Source organism: Chelonoidis abingdonii, chromosome 11, assembly GCF_003597395.2.
Source record: "Chelonoidis abingdonii isolate Lonesome George chromosome 11, CheloAbing_2.0, whole genome shotgun sequence".
NCBI lineage: Eukaryota > Metazoa > Chordata > Testudines > Testudinidae > Chelonoidis > Chelonoidis abingdonii.
Window position 1 is genome coordinate 51,277,596 of NC_133779.1, and position 18,689 is coordinate 51,296,284.

An 18,689-nucleotide genomic window follows, 5' to 3' on the forward strand; every position below is an offset into this window, starting at 1 on the left:
GGGGGAAGAGTCTGAAAGTGACAATCCATATGAGATGCCTAGCAAGTTCATCTAAAGACAGCCGGAGTGTCGTGATCAGCTGCTCTCCCCTCCTGCGTGGTCAAGATTCCTGCTCTAAACCCGGGACTTCTGGTCCAGAAACCGATCATTCCGAAGCCATCCCACCTTGCTCTCCCGGCTCCCAAAGACGGTGAATCCTCCCTGTCCACTGGTTAGTGCCCCTTCCTCTGTCAACGCTGGACTGCCTGAAAACCTCCTTCCTTTGTCACCCTCTTGCAACGCTGGGCCAATTTCAGGCCTGCCCTAAGCAGGCTGGTCTACGGTTTTTATACAGCCCTCATCACCTTCCTCTCGGAGCAGCTCCCAGTCTGTAATGGAATTATTTTCATAGAAAATAAAGCAGGGCAGTGCTCCTAGCCTCATGGGACACTTGGGGAAACTGAGGCACAGTGCAACACCAGGATTTGCCGTGGGTCATGCCAGGAGTCTGTGGCAGAGCTGGGAATTGAACCCAGGTTTCCCACAAGGCAGGTGAGCACCCTACGCCCTGTTAGCCTTCCCGTGCCGGCTGGCTCAGCCAAGAATCTCAGGGGAGGTGCTGCTAGGATCTACCAAAAGGCACAAAGATTCTGCACACGTCCCAAACGCAGCAGTGAAATCCAGCCACAAAAGCCGCTTTGTCCTGTGTTATTGGATGTGACCCAGCACATCCTGGGGCAGCACGAGGGGAACAAAGCCCGAAGAAGGAGCGGCATCACATCAGGCAAAGCCTGTCAAGCGTTCGATGAGAGGGAGGGAAGATGCAAAGTCCCAGGGATTTCTTGGTGCTGCAGGGGCTAGTGAGATGGGCCTGGGCCTGGGCCTGGGCCAGGGAAGGGCTAGCACGGGCAATAGAAGGGCAAGCTGCCTCTACGCTGATTAGTGGGGATGGCTCGTATGGGGAGGTCGGTTGTCATGGCCCATTCAGCTGCCAATGGACCCAATCGCAATGGAGGCTTTCTGATGTGGCCGCCTGCCCATGGCAGGGGGGCTGAGACCCAGCAACTTGTTTTCCTGAGCAGCCGCCGGCCAGCAGAGACTTCCCCTCGCTGCCAGCTGGGTCCGAATTCAAACCCAGCCGCCAACGGCTCGTTACTAAGCCAACAAGTTCGGTCAAGGAGCTGCACCAGCCTGTGGCGCGCTATTGTTTGGCCAGCGCCGCCCTTGGCAAGGCAGGACACGACTCCTGGTGCAGAGCCAGAAGGAGCAGGGGGGTCAGCCTCAGGTAAACAGAGAACCTGCTCTTTGCTCCTTCCCCAGAGGATTATCCTATTAGTGCAACTAACCACTGCCAGCTGAGATTCAACCCAGGACCTCCTCAGCCAAAATACTAGCTTCCCCCACTGAGCTATGTAGAGATTACAGGGATTTAGGCCCTTATGTTTGGCGGGGAGGGGGAGATATTCACCACTAACATCACAAGCTGAGACCAATTAAGTCTATCAACTTGTGGCTATAGTAGGCTCTTATCCTCTATGTGAGCGTGCCGTAACTGAGCCGTGCGCTCCATTCATAAGGGCTGTGGAGCGGATTCCTCTTGCCCTGCGGGGAGGCTCAGGAACGCCACGTTGTCCGGTGGCCTCCACCTTGCTGGAGAAGTGGCATTTCAGGGATTGGAGTCAGGAGATTTGAACCCAGGGCTGGGACAAGTGCAGCAAGCGACTCCAGCATGGGGAAGAAAACGCCCTTTGTACCGCTCCTCCCAGCCACGTTGCCCGAGGCACCCTTCCCCGCCCCCCGGTGACCTAGGCGAAACAAACTCGATAAAGTGCCCTGCCACGAACTGGAAACAAAGACATCTTGCCTGCCGTGAGTGGCGTCTGTGCGGAGCCAGGCTGCGGCCCAGGGGCTGCTTGCTTCCTTCCTTCCTCAATCCATGCGTGGTCATAAATATCCATCGCCGGGGTGGCGCTTGCTCTTTATGATGGAGCCCTCTGCTGCGAAGGGAATCTGTGAGCAGTGGGGTCCCTGTCTCCCTTCCCAGCAGCTGGCTGACACAGAGAATGACACTGGGAGCCGAGCGCTATAAACCCTGTGGCAAAGGCTGGCGGGTCCCAGCTGCTCTGGCAGAGCAGGGAGAGCGTGAAGCCGAGCTTCCTGCTGAGGAGAGCGCTAAAGGCAGGTAAGGACAAGGGCTGTTGTTCTGGGCCAAGCCTTGATCCCACTTTGAAGAGGGAGCTGTTTACACCAGAGAACTTTTCCAGCTTGGCTTCTACAGGGGCGGGAGGGAAAACCGGCCAGGATGCAGCGAGGGGCTTTGATGGCGGGTAGTTCAGGCCTGGGGTGGCAGGAGAGATGGGGGTGAGGGGTGCAGTTTCTAAGCATGGCAGTTGGTTTTTTGCCCTAGTGCCATGTTGGCTGATTACCCTTTGATGAGGCAGCGCTGGCAGCTCCCCCGGCCAAGGCGTCTGGAGGAGACACACAGCCTTTTGGAGCTCAGCAGTGCAGAGGATGGAGGACTCTCCTTGTGGGTTGGGGTTGGGGTTGGGAAATGCGACTTGGGGCCCACTGGCTCTGCAGATTGGGAGGGGCAGGATGGTGGGGTTTAAGGGCTTTTAAAAATCTCTCATTGCTACTGGCAAAAATGACTCCAGTATTTTAAAACATCAGTGCTGCTGATTAAAGCAGAGGGGGGCTGGGAGTTAGGACTCCTGGCTTCTAGTCCTAGCTGTAGGAGGAGAATGGGGCTAGCATATTAGAGTCGGTGGCACTGGGAGTCAGGACTTCTGGGTCCTATCCCCAGCTCTCAGACAAGGTGCAGTGGGGTGGAGAGGGAGCCAAGACTCCTGAGATACGGAGGCAGTGATGTTTAGTACCTACAGTCCTGCAAACCTAGGTTCTAGTCCCACTGAGTCACCTTGTGAGAATCCTTTCTCCTCTCTGCCTCAGTTACCCCATCTGTGAAATGGGCACAATGATACCTGCGTGGTTTGAGACCCTCCAACCCAAGGACTAGACAAGAGCAATGTCAGCTGGTCCTTCTTTGCCACTTGAGCGATGGGGCAGATTCTTCCATCCCACCTGAACTCTTAGCCTCTCTGGCTATTGAAACATGAGGCCGCATATCAGGGCCCTAGCGCTTCACTCCACTGCCCAGGCCCCTAGCACAGCTCTGCCCCACCCCGGGAGATTACTGCCAGCCCAGGGGCTCTGGAATTTAAGCAGCTGGATGGGTTCCTAGCCGAGGAAAACACTCGTTCGCGAGGGGCCATGGGAGATGTTTGCTGGGCCCAATGACTCCTCTGCTCTGCCATGAGATGGTGTCTGACTCCTTTCTCCAGCTGCGCTGCGTGAGTGCCACCCTTTTGGCCAGGGCATCATCTGCCCCCTTCCCCCCAGCTCCTGGCGCACAGGGCAGGAAGGCCCCGCTGCCCTTGGGTGTGAGCCATGCTCCGTTGGTAGTGGGTCCCAGGAGTCATGTGCCTCAAGGGGGCTGGGTTTGAGGGGGCTGTTGGGTGGGGGTAGCTCCCGGGAGGTGAGTCCGTAGGGGTGTGCACTGCATGAACACCAGTGCTAGCGTTTGCCTTGGCAAAGGCTCCGGGGCTGTAAGGTGCAAGAGAGGCCAGCCCCTGCCCCCGACTGCTCTGGGTCCCTCCCCCCACCCCACTTCAGAGCCAGCTCTCCAGGATGAAGAGAGGACGGGGGCCTCCAGGGCTGGCGATCCAGCCCCTTCCACCCTCCAAGGCTTTAACCTGCTGCTTCTGGTTCTTCCTAGGAGGCTTTTGACTTCAGGCCCCAGACTGGGTTTCCTCTGGAGGGGGAAGCTGCCCAGCGACCTGCTCCCTGGCAGCTGAATCTCTGCCCGGGTTGCAGCCCCCGGCTCCCTCAGCCCCCGACTCCACTGAGATGTTTCTCTCCAGACCAAGGGCCACGAACAGGAAGCCGGGCCCGCTGCCCACCTGCCCCAACGTCCTCACCCCCGACCGGATCCCCAAGTTTTTCATCCCCCCCAAACTCTCCACCCTGTATGGCAGAGCCCTGGGCGGGAGCCCAGGTTCCCAGCAGAGCCCCCAAGGGACCGGGAGCCTGGAGACACACAAGGCCCTGATCAGAGCTGCCGATCGGCATGTCACCCACGCGCAGAGCCTGCACCAGGACCCCATGGCCAGGGCAGAGGGTGAGGCTGGCCATCAGCTCCCCCCTGCCTGCTCCATGTCCCACCTTGTCAACCCAGGGGGCTTCCTCCTCTTGCCCGAGAGCCCCCACACGCGCCGAAGGGAGTCCCTCTTTCACAGCATGTGCCCACCCCACCACATCTCCCTTGACCTCTCCCCCGAGCCCGGCGCCAGGCTCCTGCCCCCAGAGCTGCGGCCCTGGCGGCCCGTCTCCCAGCCCGATGCCTTGGACAGCGACACGGCCTCCTCTGCAGGTTCCTCGCCCTTCAGCTTTCCAGTGCTGGGGCACCCGCTGGCCTGCCAGGCCCACTGGGGCCGGCCCCTATGCAGCCGCACCCTGGATGCCCAGGCGGGGGGCCGGGCCAGCTCGCTGTCTGCCGAGGAAGCCAGCTCTACGGACGACAGCCCCAGCTTCCCACGCCGACAGACCGAGCCAAGCTGGGGGGCAGTGGCCAGGTTGGCTCCCCCACCCTTCTCCCCCTTGGATTTCATCTGCCGCCCTGCACGGGTGGCCCAGGAGAACACGGTGGCGCTGAGCCGAGGCGGGTGCCTGCGCCTCTCCTCCAAGTACGTCCCGGCCAGCTGGTGCCTGCATGTCCGGCTGGTCAGCGCCGAGGGGCTCTACCCGCGGCCCTGCGACCCCCAGTGCGTTGGCTGCTGCGTGGCCCTGCAGCTGCAACCGGGCAAGGCGCAGAAGCAGCGCAGCGCCGTGGTCAAGAGGAGCCGGAGCCCCATCTTCAATGAGGACTTCTTCTTCGAGGGCCTGGCGCCCCACGAGCTGCCTGCCCGCCGCCTCCGGCTCAAGGCAGTCAACAAGGGCTGCGGCATGAGGCAGGATGCCGTGCTGGGCAAGGCCGAGGTCCCGCTGCCTGCCCTGCTGCCCCCCTAGGGCCCAGTGGCGCTTGCTCCTAGTAGGGGCCTGGGAGGAGGGAGAATCAGAGAGCCAAGTTTTGGGGTGCTGGAGGACCTATGGGTACGGCCGAGCAACTTTCCCACCCTGATCCCGAAATGACCGGGCTGCCCCAGCCCCGGATGGACAAGGGCTTAGCCCACCACCTGTGGGAGCGCTCAGCAGGGGTGAGCGCTGGCCCCCAGGCTCTCTGTGCAGGGGGCGCTGGCTGCCTGGTGCCCAGCGAACTGTTTATTTTTTGATAATAAAAAGGAGCCTGTGCTGCATGGGACCCCGGCTGTGACTGCATGTGGGGGCGCAGGCTGCAGCAGGGAGAGGGCCAGGCTTCATGGAGAGAGTGTGTAGCATGCGCCACCCTTTGCCCAGCCCCTTATCCCCTCCCATTGCCTCCCCTCCCTTGCTCTGACTCCAGCAGTTTCTCTCCACCTAGCAATGTGAGGAGGTGTCTCGCTCTGCCCGCAACATGTGCCACCTCTGGATCCGGTTCCTGCTGCAGGGACGGGGGAGGGAAGGGGAGAAGAGACTCGACAGCTGAGTTTGCAAATAGGAGAAGAGAAAGCTGACAGCCAGCCAGCCAGCCACCCCCTCCTGCCCCAGAGCTCTGAGCTGGGGGAGACCACGGCCGCTCCGGCAGGGGTCTGAACCTGTAGCCTCCAGTACTACAGTCGGGAGGCCCCTGCTGCTGGCACTAGAGGTGGAACTCTAGCAACAGCTCTCAGTAGTAGGTTCTTACCCTCTTCTGTGAATCAGCCACAAGAGGGCGACACAACCCACACTGCAGGTGCCACAAGGGTAGAAAGCAACAGCCTCCTCCCCCGTCGAGTGGCTGAGCGGGACAAGGGAAGAAAAGGGCCAACAGACTGCAGGGGGAGAGGCGGCTGCACAATGATGTCATGTCTATGACCCCCCCTCGCCCCTGCAGGATGTCAGTGTGTGCCCCACCCCCACTCGCTGGGCCCAAAGGGAATGCCATGCCGGGGATGCATGTGCACCCCAATAGGCCCGGCTGGCATGAAAGGGCCAGCCCCCCTCGCCCTCGCATGGGGCCTGAGCAAGGTAAATGGAAGGGCTTCAGCAGGCTTTGGCTCAGGCACCGAGGGGCCTGTGCCACAGCTGGGGCAGGCCAGGGACCCCCTGCTCCTCACTGGCTCAGGGCTCCCTGGGGTGCTGGCATGGGCACCATGGCATGGTTGGGAAGCCATCTAACTCTGTGGCAGGCACAGAACCTTGAGGACATGGACGGGAAACCCACTGGTGGCCATTCTGGGGGAGCCCCACTCCAGTCCCTGCCCCGTGGCCAATTCCTCACAGGGGAGGGGGGATGGCAGCATGGGTGGGCGTCGGGCCCTGAAGGCAGGGGGGCAGACCTGCAGAGGGAGACAGGAGGGCTTGCAATGGGGCGGCCGTAATGCCCCCCAGAGGTGGGGCGGATGGTAATGGGACATTCAACACTTCTGCCACCCCAGAGTGGGCACCGTCAGGGGCTTTGTGGCATTGTTCTTGAGAGAGAGCAAACACCTGGCACTGCAGCAACCAGAATGCGCCCGGCGCTGCACGAGCAGCTTCACCAGCCAGCCTGCGCCTCGGCCCCTCGGAACACAGGGAAGAGCGAATGTTTCTGGAGAAGTCACCCCCGTCGATCAGAATGAGGCCCTGGGGGAGCAGGCACAGAGCCCCCCACTGCCATTGGACCTGAGCATCTCACACCACTTTCATCCTGATGGCTCCCACCCCCGCCTCAAGAAGGCAGGAAACCCTGCAGCAAGCAGTGCACTGGGGTGTGGAAGGGGGCATTGGCACAGGGCAGGGGGCTCAGTGCCAGCAGAGAGCAGGCCCTGGCACATGCCGGGGGGGCGGGAGGCTTAGCTCATGGCAGGCACTCAGGCCTCATGGAGGGAGGGAGCCCAGCCAGCAAACCCCTCTGCGTCTCACCCCCCCCGGTCTCGCTGCTGCGCCCCATGGCTCTTCCCCACTCTGACCCAGCTCCCTCCCCCCAAGTCCCTTGTGCTCCCCACCTCCATGGATTCCCCTCCCAACCATTCAGCTCTGTTGGTCTTTGCAGCTGGCAGGGGAAGGTTTGTTTGCCAAGGCCCTGCTCTGCAAACAGCAGGATGTCACCACTGCCCCCCTAGCCACCCCCTCCTCTATTCCCATCAGCGGGTGTGTGGGGGATGGCGTGCAGGGCTGCTGGGCTGGGGGGATCAGAACCAGGGCGGGGGAGGCATGGCCGGTTTTGTCCCATCCTTTCTAGCGCGAGATCCTAGTGCTTCCCCCAAGCAGGGTGCGACTGTGACATTCGGGTGGGTCTATAGGGGCAAGCGACATCGACAAGGCCCCTAAATCCCCCTTCGGTGGGGCAGGGTGTTGAATGGGCAAGATGCTGACAGGCTGGGAAGGATGGAGAGGCTCAAACCCCCAGAGTACGTGCAGCGTGGGAGAAGCCAGCCCACGGGCCTGGTCTGGCCTGGCCGCAGGAGGGCTGCTGGCCTTGGGGAGGTGGCTGTCTGGTGTGCCAAGCCCCAGTGAAACAACAGCAAAAGCAGCCTTCAATGGGATGCCCAGCAGAGGGCACTGCTGGGCAAAGGATCAGCCCGGCTGCAGCCCCATTCTCTGCAGTTTGCCTCGGCCCAGCAGAGGGGAATCAGCTGTGGGGGCTCTTCCTTAATCTGGGGGACAAGCGTGTCTGGTGGTTAGAAGAGTGGGGCATGGGGAGTTAGGACTCCTGGCTTCCATTCCCAGCTCTGTCACTGGTTTGCTGTGTAGTACTGGCAGGGGAGAGGGGCGGATGACTCTCCGTGCCTCAGTTTCCCCTCATAGGCATTTAGGAGCCAGGACAGGTTTCTATTCCTTGTTCTGGGTGGGGAGAGGGGTCTAGTGGTTAGTGGAGGTGACATGGAATCAAGACTCCCATTCCCACTGACTCACTGTGACCTTGGACAAATTGCTTCCCTTCTCTGTGCCTCAGTTTCCCCATCTGTAGAAAGGCATCCTCCTATTGGGGTGATGAGGCTGAATTAATGAATGAAACCCTCCAGTGGAAGACACTAACAAAGACATTCTCTTTCGAAACCTGCTGAACTGGAAGGAACTGGGCCAAGGGGATTCTTGGAATAAACACAGGTAAAGCTTGGGGAATCTTCCTTAACAACGGAGCTAGATCTATTGTGCAAATACGGAAGACGAAATCCAGGGAAAGAATTTTTAATACCCACTTGTTGCCTCTTGTCTTAGCTTGTCTGTGACCTCTTTGGGGCAGGGACTCTCTCTGTCTGTGCAGCGCCCAGCACGACGGGCCCTGATGTCGGTTACTCTGTGTCTGGGCAGCATCCGGCACGACGGGGCCCTGATCTCAATTACTCTGTGTCTGGGCAGCACCTGGCACGAGGGGGCTCTGATCTCAGTTACTTTGTGTCTGGGCAAGGCCTGGCACAACCGGGCCCTGATCTCGCTTACTTTGTGTCTGGGCAGCACTTGGCATGATGAGGCCCTGATCTCACTTACTTTGTTTCTGGGCAGCGCCCGGCAGGGCAGGGCCCTGATCTCAGTTACTCTGTGTCTGGGCAGCATCCAGCACTACGGAGCCCTGATCTCAGTTACTCTGTGTCTGGGCAGCATCCAGCACTATGGAGCCCTGATCTCAATTACTCTGTGTCTGGGCAGCATCCGGCATGATAGGGCCCTGATCTCAGTTACTCTGTGTCTGGGCAGCACCTGGCACGAGGGGGCTCTGATCTCAGTTACTTTGTGTCTGGGCAAGGCCTGGCACGACAGGGCCCTGATCTCGCTTACTTTGTGTCTGGGCAGCACCCGGCAGGATGGGGCCCCAATCTCAGTTACTCTGTGTCTGGGCAGCACCTGGCACGATGGGGCCCCGATCTCAGTTACTCTGTGTCTGGTAAGCGCCTGTCAGAAGGGGGGCCCTGATCTCAGTTGGGGCGTCTCAGCACTCCCATAATACAAAGAAATAACAGTGGAGGGTTGGCAGAAAAGCACTTGCTTGCAATGGTGCCCGGGAGGCCTACACCTTGCCCCTACCGCTGGCTCAGAGGGGAGGGAAGGGGATATGGGTCCACCCAGCCCTGCAGCATGATCAGCGCCCGGCTCTGCCGCCTGTTCTGCTGGGTTAGGCTCCAGGCTCTTGGGAGTTCCCACGGGATATGGATGGGAAGACACCCAAGGGGGTGATGGGAAGGAAACGGGGCTGCCCTGACAGGTCAAATCCATCAACGCAGGGATTGGGAAGGCTCCTCCCTGCTGGATGGCCCCAGGGAGCCCTGCTATCTCCCCATCGCTATGGCAGAGCCTGAAGGACACAAGCACCGAAGGTTGCGCCAGGTCAGGAGCCGGTTTCCAAGAAACGCCGATCTCCAGCGCAGCACATTAACACAGGCCCTGCGCTCCGGGAAGGGAAGGCTGCAGCCTGCTGAGCCCAGGAGCAGACCAGCGAGATTGCTGTTACGTGCAGTGGGCAGCACCTGGCGGCTCTGGCTGAGAACAGGGCTCCGCATGGTGTCGGGCGCTACCTGGACCCTGGCCCAGATCAGGGTCGCCCACTGGTTTGTAAATCGGACCCACCCATTTCACCTTCTCTTGTTTAGTTGCCCCATGGCTGGTTGTCGTCCGACTACAACTGGCCTTTTAATATCTGGTACTAGGATGGCAGCTGTAGGGGCTCTGGGGCCAGGTAAGCTGCCTAGACGGGGGGAACCCACGCCAGCACCTGGTTAGCCACTGGCCCCTAAGATCATCTGGCAACAGGGCCGGCGCTTCCATTTAGGCGGCCTAGGCCATTGCCTAAGGTGCCAGGATTATTGGTGGGCAGCATTTTGCCGGAGGGGGCGGCAGGCGGCTCCGGTGGAGCTGCTGCAGTCGTGCCTGCGGAGGGTCCGCTGGTCCGCGGCTCCGGTGGAGCTGCTGCAGTTGTGCCTGCGGACAGTCGGCTGCTCGCGCGGCTCCAGTGGACCTCCCGCAGGCACAACTGTGGCAGCTCCACCGGAGCTGCGGACCAGCAGACCCTCCGCAGGCATTACTGCGGCAGCTCCACCGGAGCCGCGGGACCAGCGTGCGGGGTGGCGAAATTGCCGTGCGCCTAGGGTGCTAAAAGCCCTAGCGCCGGTCCTGTCTGGCAGTGAGGAGGCCCAGTGCAGGGCACGGAGGGGAGTGGGAGTTCTGGCAGGGCTGGAAGCCAGGTTGCTGGATTCAGTTGCCTTGAAACACAAATGGGAGCTGGTTTCTAAAGGAGGGTCTAGCCAGCCCACTGTGACCCAGCACCCATGCTCACAGAGGTAATGGAAGAGATCTGCTAAGCAAGTACAGCTGTGCACATCTGGCTCACACACGCCTCTCCATTTCTAGAATGCTGGCCACAGCTGGAACACACATGGTCACGCACTGCTGGCCTCTGGGCACAGCTGGGATGCCCGTGCCACATCTGGCACATGGGGTGGAGCCTGTAGCCTGGCCAGGGCTAATCTGGTGGGTGAGCAGGGAAGCCTGTTGCCACAGAGGAGGAGAGATGCCTTGAGACTGGCTGCAGGAGCTGCCCTGGGCTGGGCCAGGCAGGAGCTGGGACATTTGGTGATGCCCCTAGGGTCACATCAAGATCCTATGGCCACTATGGGAACAGAACCCAGAGTTCCTGGAGCCCAGCCCTGGGCCTGACTCACAACCCCACCCTTTCTCCCTGGGCAGGGGGAGTCAGCTCCCACCCACTCCAGTGCCACTGCATTAAGCTAGAGAGAGGGAGCAGGGGACCCAGCGCCCCAGGGAGTTGGGAAAGGGGCGTTTGGCTGCATCTGACTTCAAGTGGCGGCTGTGGTTTCCCGCAAGCCGGGCACATGAGCCAGACAGGAGTGGCCGGGCCGAGATGCCAGGGGCAGATAAGGGTCCAGAGCTGTTCCTGTAACCCTGTGCATACCTAGCAGCGTGTGGGCAGCACTTACCGCCAACCCTTATCGCAGCCCTCCCATGACGCGCGGAGTGTGGTGCAAAGCATGCACGTGAGATCGCTGCGTGGCTCTACTCTGGACCAGAGGGTATGGCGATGCCCCTCAATCCTCACCCACACTCCCCTGCTGTTCTGGCCCTTAAGGTGGGGAGCTGTGGGTCAGGATAAGGGGTGTCAGGGGATCTGTGAGAGTGTGGGGGGGAGAGGGGACCCAGGGCTGGGATGGCAGGGGGCTGTGGGTCGGGATTGAGGGACACATCCCTCTGTACATGCCCCCCCCCCAGAGCAGAGCTGGTTTGCGTGTTACTGCGTAGCAAAGGAGGGGACGGGGGTTAGCACGTCCCTGCCCCCGCGGGCTGGAATCTCTGATTCACGTCCGACCACAGGTTCTCAGCCCCTCTTGGAAGCGTAACCGTCAACACGTGACTTCTTCCACAGCCCCCACCACATCGATCAGCCCCAGACCTTTTTGTTTGCAAGCTGCCCTCAGCCTGCCCCCAAACTCAGCCCCGTGCCTGAGCCAGTCTGGCAGCTGCAATGCCCCGGGGAGGGCACTGGAGTAAATAGTAAATCAAGCACCCATTGCCCTACCGACACATCTCGTTCCCTGCCCCTTCTAGGCAAGGCTCTGGGGATCACGCTGCCCTTAGCCTCTTTGCAGGCAGCACCAGTCACGGACAGTCACTGCCAGTGTTAGCAGCCGCATAATGCTGCACAGGGACAGCTCCCCCTGTGCTGAATTGCAGCCACTTCTTGGGGGGAGCCTGGCAGCTGGTTCAAACCCACAGAGCACTGCAGCACAGGAGAGTAGGGGAGTGGCAGGGGCTGGGCCTAGCTGCCAGCTGCACAGGGCCAGGGGCTTGCAAGCTGCTAGGATCCCCGGCCACAGGCCCATCGCTGAACTCAGCCAGGTAACACCCCTGTGATACAGTGGCCAGGGCTCAGCAGCTGAGCCCCCAAGTTCCCTGCTGAGGGCAGGGCCACCGGCAAGGGGTAGAGACAGGGGCCCTGCAATAGCACCCCAGTAACAAGGAGTGGGGGCCAGGTGTGGGGTCCTGGGGGATTCTGGGTAACAGAGGATGGGGCACTGGAGCTATGCAGAGGCCCCAAGGCCCTGCAGGGGGTGATGTCTTTTCTCTACTATATCCCACTGCCCTCGCAGAGCCAGCCCCATCTGCTACCCTCTCTGTGGCACATGCAGCACCCAACCTCCTGGGGCTGCTCCATGCCAGCACCCAAACCAGTTCACCCACTGCTGACAGCACATTACCAGAGACATGAACCTCCACGCAGCACCCCACGAGGATATGCCACAAACCCACCCCAGCCACACCTACCCATCACAGCCCTCACACACACACCCCCCAGCCACACCTACCAATCACCCCCCCCCACTGCCACACCACCAATACAGCCCCCGCACAAACCCACCCAGCCCACACCTACCCATCGCTCACACCTCCCCCCAGCCAACCTACATCACCCCCCACACACACACCTGGCCAACACCACACCAATACAGCCCCACAACCCACCACCAGCAACCCCACCATCACAGCCCACACAAACTGCAATCCCTGACCACACCACCAATCACACTCCCACAACCAACACCCCACATACCTACCACAATTCCCCACACCACCCCAGCCAGCAACCTACCAATCAACATCCCTCAAAACTCATCACCCAACCACACCTGGCCTACCCGACCCCCCCACCCCATCCCTTCCCCCCCACAAACCCACCACAGCCACACCCACCAATTACAGCCCTCAGAAACGCACCCTCGGACACACCTGCCAATCACACCCCCACTCCATGCCACTCCCTGCCCCACAGCAGTACCCACCAATCACATCCTGCACAAACCCAGCCGGCCACGCACATCCACATAGTGATGCCTGGGGAACAGCTTGTAGCCAGAACTGGTACAGCTCCAAGGCCCAGAAGGGGACCTGTTTTGCACACTTCCCAGTGGGTGTGGGTGACATCCACACACCCCTGTGCAACACAGCTCACCACAAGGGGACACACACACACACACCCCCTAGCCACAGAAACAGCCCCTCTGCCACACCTCCATATCCCCTAGTCCCCACAACACAGCCAACCCATGTCCTGCAACCTGGTGCTTGCAGCCACCCCACAGACACCCCCTAGTTCCCAGTGAGAGACACCCCTCCACAGCCCACACCCTTTCCCTCCTGCTCTGTGCAGCCCTGCCCTGCCTTCTCTCCCTGGCTGGGTGGCTCAGGGCCAAGATCTCGCAGCACCACCCGGCTGGGTGCCAGCTGCGTCTCTTGGTGGGCGTAGCTCTGGTGAGCGACTCACCTGATGAGAACTGGAAGGTTTGCCCTGACGCCACCTGGCTGGCCTGTCCTGTCCCTGGCTGACTTGACCCCAGGGCAGGATGCATGGAGGGGTCCAATTCAGATCCTGCTTAGCCAAACCATGGGGGCATGCAAGGGTGTGGGGGACTGGGCAAGGAGCATCGACCATAGGAAGGTTCCTGGGAGACCCCCTTTTCCACTCCAGATGGAAACAGCAGTGCTTTGGGCGAGCCTGGGCTCAGACACCAGCAGCAGCAGGGTGCCAGAGAGAACGACAGGGTCCATCTGCATCCAGCAGCCTCACTCCAGAATCCTCCTTCGGATCCAGCCCTTCCCTGGCTGTTCAACAGTGTGAGGGATGTTTACATGCTGCAGACAGAGGCAAATTGGGATTGAGGAGCATCACAGAGCGGTAGAGAAGCCAACCACAAGAATAGTGGGGGAGCGAGTACTGCAGGTTGGGACTGAGGGATACTGGCAGAGCTGGGGGCTGTGGCTGGGTGGGAGAGAGTCCAGGGCTGGGATAGCAGGAGGCTGGCTAAGACAACAGGACGGGGTGGAGGGGTGGATTGAATCTCATGACCAGACAGGTGATCCTGATTATTCCAGGCAGCCTGGTAGAGTAGGGCCTGCCCCTGCCCCAGTACTCACCTGCTGCCCCATGTTACACTGGTTGCTCTTTGGGGCTGAGACAGGGCAAAGAGCCACGTGTGCTTTACTGGGACATCTAATTACCTGGGGCTGGGTGCTACCATGTCTGTGAAGGGGTGGGGCAGTGCAGGACTCCTAAGTTCTACTCCCAGCCCTGCCCAACCTGGGGCAAATGGCTCAAGTTACATGTCTGTCTGGGAGGGTGGGTCCAGGGGCCTTTCCCCTGCCGTTTCAACCCAAATTTTACCCCAAGGAAAAGACAATTAAAATCAAAACAGTAGCGCTAACATGGGTTAACGTCTGTGGCCTTTTGTGTCACTCCTAGGGTCCAAATCCTGTTCTCAGTTACCCTAAACAGAGTATAACTTGCTGGAAGTGAAGTGAAGGACATGGTGTAAATCAAGAGTAGCTCCCTGAAAATGAATGGGTAGCTCCATGAAAGTCAATGGAGGGATGTGGTGTAAATCTGGAGTAGCTCATGGCAGGCAATGGGGAGGCAGTGTAAATCCAGAGTAGCCCATAGAAGGCATAGGGGACATGGTGTAAATCTAGAGTTGCCCACGGCAAGCAATAGGGGATGTGGAGTAAATCCAGATTAGCCCATGGCAGTCAATGGGGAGGCAATGTACATGGGGGATGTGGTGCAAATCCGGAGTAGCCCATTGGTAGGCAGTGGGGAAGGAGGCAGCATAAATCCAGAGTAGCCCTTGGAAGGCAATGGGGAGGCAATGTAACTGGGGAATGTGGTGTAAATCCGGAGTAGCCCATGGAAGGCATTGGGGAGGTGGTGTAAATCTAGAGTTGCTCATGGCAAGCAATGGGGAGGCAATGTAAATGGGGATGTGGTGTAAATCCGGAGTAGCCCATTGGCAGGCAGTGGGGAAGGAGGCAGTATAAATCCGGAGTAGCCCCTGGAAAGCAATGGGGGAGGCAATGTAAATGGGGGATGTGGTGTAAATCCGGAGTAGCCCACGGCAAGCAATGCGGGAGGCAGTGTAAATCCGGAGTAGCCCTTGCCCACGCTGCCCGCACGTGCCGCCCGGGGGCGGGTCCCGGCTGGCCGAGGCCCGTCACGCGGCGGCGGCGTGGCGCGCGGGGGGAGGAGCAGGCAGCTCGCGGGCCGGTCCAGCCTCTTGCACCGGCGCTGGTTGTGTAACAGGGGCGCCCAGGCCCGGCTAATCGAGCACTGCTCCCGGGAGCCACGCGTGGAAAACACTCAAGGAGCCTGGTCCCTGGGGAGGATCCCGGGGTGCAGGGGCAGGGGCAGGGGCAGGGGAGGGCGTGGGTGCTCAGCCCCTCTGGAAATCAAGGGTGCTGCGGGCTGCTCCGGTCATGGGGGCTGGGAAGGAGAACGGGCAGGCAGAGACATTAGCGGCCCCAGGCCCTCCTCTAGCCAAGGATCTCAAAGCACTTTGTAAATACCCTCCCCGTGCAGGGTGATCCTGCCCCCCCCTTCACATCTGGGAAACTGAGGCATGGCCAAAAGCCGGGAAGGGAACCCAGCTGGCCTTCCAGAGCCCCTCTCTCCCAGTGGCATGGGGAGTTTGCGGTGGACAGGCCATGAGTGGGGGCCCTGCAGGGACGGGGAGTCCTCTGGGGATGACCTTTAGGCCTCTTCCCTTAGGTCTGCTCCCTGCTCGGTTGCACGGGGGGCGGGGGGGAGAGTCCCTAGGCCCTCTGTGCACTGGTGTCTATCAAGGCCCTGATGAACCTTGCCACCCCCTTCCCCTAGTTAGGGGGCTTCTGCTGTTTTGTCCCCCTTCTTTAAGGGGGCCTGGGCTCCCTCCCTGCCGTGTTCCGAGCTGGGTGCTGCCGTGCACAGCGTGGGGGTGACCTCTGAACCCCACCCTCCAACACCATGGGGAGGGGGGTGGGAGGGAATCCCTAGGGGAGAGCTATGGAGGGAAAGCAGCAGAGGGGAAGGAGGAAGTGGAGTCAGGGTGAAGCCTCTCAGGGCATTTACACATGGGTCTCTCCATGCCTTTGAGAGGTGATTGCAGAGGGCAGGGGCAGCCATATGGGAGACACTGAGTCGTAGCCCCCATTGCTGCCAGGCACTCAGAGGACTCCGGCAGTTTCCCTCCTGTCCCCTCTGCAGGGAGGGGCAGGTTGGGCTGGGGGCGGGTGAGGGCTTTCCACCGTTTTGTCCCACCTCTCAGGGCCATGAGTCAGGGCTCTGAAGCACAGGTGCCCAGGCCTGGAAGCTGGGGCAGGGGCTGACTGGCACGGGAAGATGGCGAAGTCTGTCAGTGCTTTGCCATTCCCTAGCCCCTCCACAAGAGGCTGTAAGCAGCAGGGGAGGGAAACTGAGGCACAGAGCCAGGATTTCCCCCAAGGTCACATGGAGAGGAAGAAATAGAAGTCCTGACTGCCCTCCTCGCTTTAACCACTAGACTTTATTCTCCTTCCAGAGCTTGGACTAAAACCCAGGAGTTCTGACCCCAACCCTCACCCCCTTCGGTGACCATGAAACCCCAGCTTCCCTAGGAAGCTCACGGAAACCACATTCCCAGCATGGGCAGCGCTTGCAGCTTTATATCCAGGGAGCAGAGAATTGGGGTGGGGGGAAGAAAGGGGCCTCCCATACAAAAAATCTGAGTTGGGGCAGCAGGAGGGCCATGCTCCCCCTCAGCCCCAGGTTCTGCGCTGGACCCACTGACGCAGCCCCAGGGTGCCTTGGTACCAACTATGGGGGATGCGATGGGAGGATGCAGGGCTGGGCTAGAAGGAAGCAGGCTGGGGGGTGCAAGGGGCAAGAGGAGGGATAGGAGGTTGCAAGGGTCATGCAGGGCTGGGGAGATGCTGGGGTGTATGCAGGGATGCAGTGAGAGGGATGCTGGGGTGGTGGGTGCAGGGCTGGGCTGGGGATGCTGGGATGGGGGGAAGGGATGCAGCGAGGAGATGCTGGGGTGGAGGATGCAGAGCTGGGGATAGTGCTGGAAGGGAAGGTCAGGGGACAGGGCAGGGCTGGAGACACGGGTGGGAGGATGCTGGGGTGGGAGGGAGCTGTGGGGGTGCCAGGGATGCAGTGGGGAGATGCAGGGGTGGGAGTGGTGTAGGGCAGTGCTGAGCTGGGGGGCTGGGCTATGGAGATGCTGAGCTTGGCGGGTGCTGGAGAGTACGGGGCGGGGGGGGGCAGGGTATGCAGCAGGGAAATGTTGGGACTGGGGTGCCAGCAGCGGCTGGCGAGAACAGGGCGGGGCTGGGTGCATGGGGGATGCTGGGGTGCAGGGCTGGGGTGCTGAAGAGTTGGGGCGGGAGCAGGGATGCAGTGGGGGAAGCTGGGGGAGTACGGGGTGGGGGGGCAGAGGACGGCAGGGAGGATGACTGGGCTGGGGGTGCACGGTGGAGGACAGGGCGGCGCTGGGGGAGACGCTGGAATGGGAGGTGTGCAGGGGCGTAGCATGGCGGCGCCGGGCTGGGCGCCCCTGCCGCCCGCCCCCGCTATTGCAGCCAGCGGTCCTGCGGGGAGCGACCTTCTCCCCTGCCCGGGCGCGGTCCCTTTCAGCTCCTCCCTGCCCAGCCGGCCGCTGACTGGCTGCTGCGCTCGGCTGCCCGGGCAGAGGCCGCCGAGGTCCGGCCCCAGCGCGCAGCGGAGCCCATGGAGCCCGGCGGCGGCAAGCGGCAGCGGGACGGAGCAGGCAGAGGTGGGGCTGGGGGGAGCTTGGCACAGCGGCCGGGAGCGCACGGGGAGAGCGGCGGGTATCGGGGCAGCTGGCGAGGGGGCGATGGGGGGTATCGGGGCAGCTGGCGAGGGGGCGATGGGGGGTATCGGGGCAGTTGGTGTTTGGTGAAGGGGAGTGGAGGGGTATTGGGGCAACTGACGAGGGCGAAGCGGGGGGGTATCGGGGCAGCTGTCAGAAAGGAGCGGGGGGTATCGGGGCAGTTGGTGTTTGAAGGGGAGTAGGGGAGTATTGGGGCAACTGGCAAGGGGGTAACGGGGGGTGTATTGGGGCAACTGGCGAGGGGGTGAAGGAGGGAGTATCGGAGGGTATCGGGGCAGCTGTCAGGGGGGAGTGGGAGGGGTATTGGTGCAGTTGGTGTTTGGTGAAGGGGAGTGGGGGTATCGGGGCAGCTGGCGAGTGGGTGACGCGGGGTATCGGGGCAGCTGTCAGGAGGAGGAGGGGGTATCAGGGCAGCTGGCGAGAAGATAACGGGGGGGTATCGGGGCAGCTGTCAGGAGGAGGCGGGTGTCAGGGCAGCTGTCAGGAGGAGCAGGGGGTGTCGGGGGGTATCAGGGCAGCTGGCGAGGAGATAACGGGGGGTATCGGGGCAGCTGTCAGGAGGAGGGGGGTGTTGGGGCAGCTGTCAGGAGGAAGCGACGTGGTGGTAGGGGGTATGACTGGGGGGGGCAGTCAGTGGTGAGGGGCAGTTAGCAAGGGGGAGCAGAGGGGGCCAGTGGGCATCATGATGGCTGGCAGGGCAGTAGGAGAAGCTGGAGAACAGCGGGCGTCCCTGGCAGGGTAGAGGCTTCTGGGCATCATGGCACCCAGCGGGTGTCAGCAGGACACCGTGGGCATCGGTGGCAGCTGCCAGGGGAGGTGGGCTGAGCAACGCTGCAGGCGTCATGCTGGTGGTTGCATGGGAGTAGGGGGGGGGGGGCGCTGGAAGGAGACTGAGACCAAATCTGGCCATGATGGATGGCTGAAAGGGATCGCCCTGCCTGCGCTTCCCAGCATGTCCAGGGTTCCGGG

At 61.2% G+C, this 18,689-nt stretch overlaps 2 protein-coding genes across 2 annotated transcripts in view; both read left to right on the forward strand.

Moving 5' to 3' along the window:
* The first annotated feature begins 3,692 nt into the window (after window positions 1-3,692).
* C2CD4D (C2 calcium dependent domain containing 4D) lies at window positions 3,693-5,182 on the forward strand. The gene has a single exon (XM_032767990.2). The coding sequence runs from the start codon at window positions 3,886-3,888 to the stop codon at window positions 5,041-5,043; it is 1,158 nt and encodes a 385-aa protein (XP_032623881.1). The 5' UTR covers window positions 3,693-3,885; the 3' UTR covers window positions 5,044-5,182.
* A 12,402-nt stretch (window positions 5,183-17,584) lies between these two features.
* RORC (RAR related orphan receptor C) overlaps window positions 17,585-18,689 on the forward strand; it is a 66,335-nt gene continuing 65,230 nt past the window's right edge. The window contains exon 1 of the mRNA XM_032767995.2: window positions 17,585-17,642. Within this exon, the coding sequence (XP_032623886.1) occupies window positions 17,597-17,642 (46 nt within the window). The 5' untranslated portion in view covers window positions 17,585-17,596. The remainder of the gene's footprint in view (window positions 17,643-18,689) is intronic.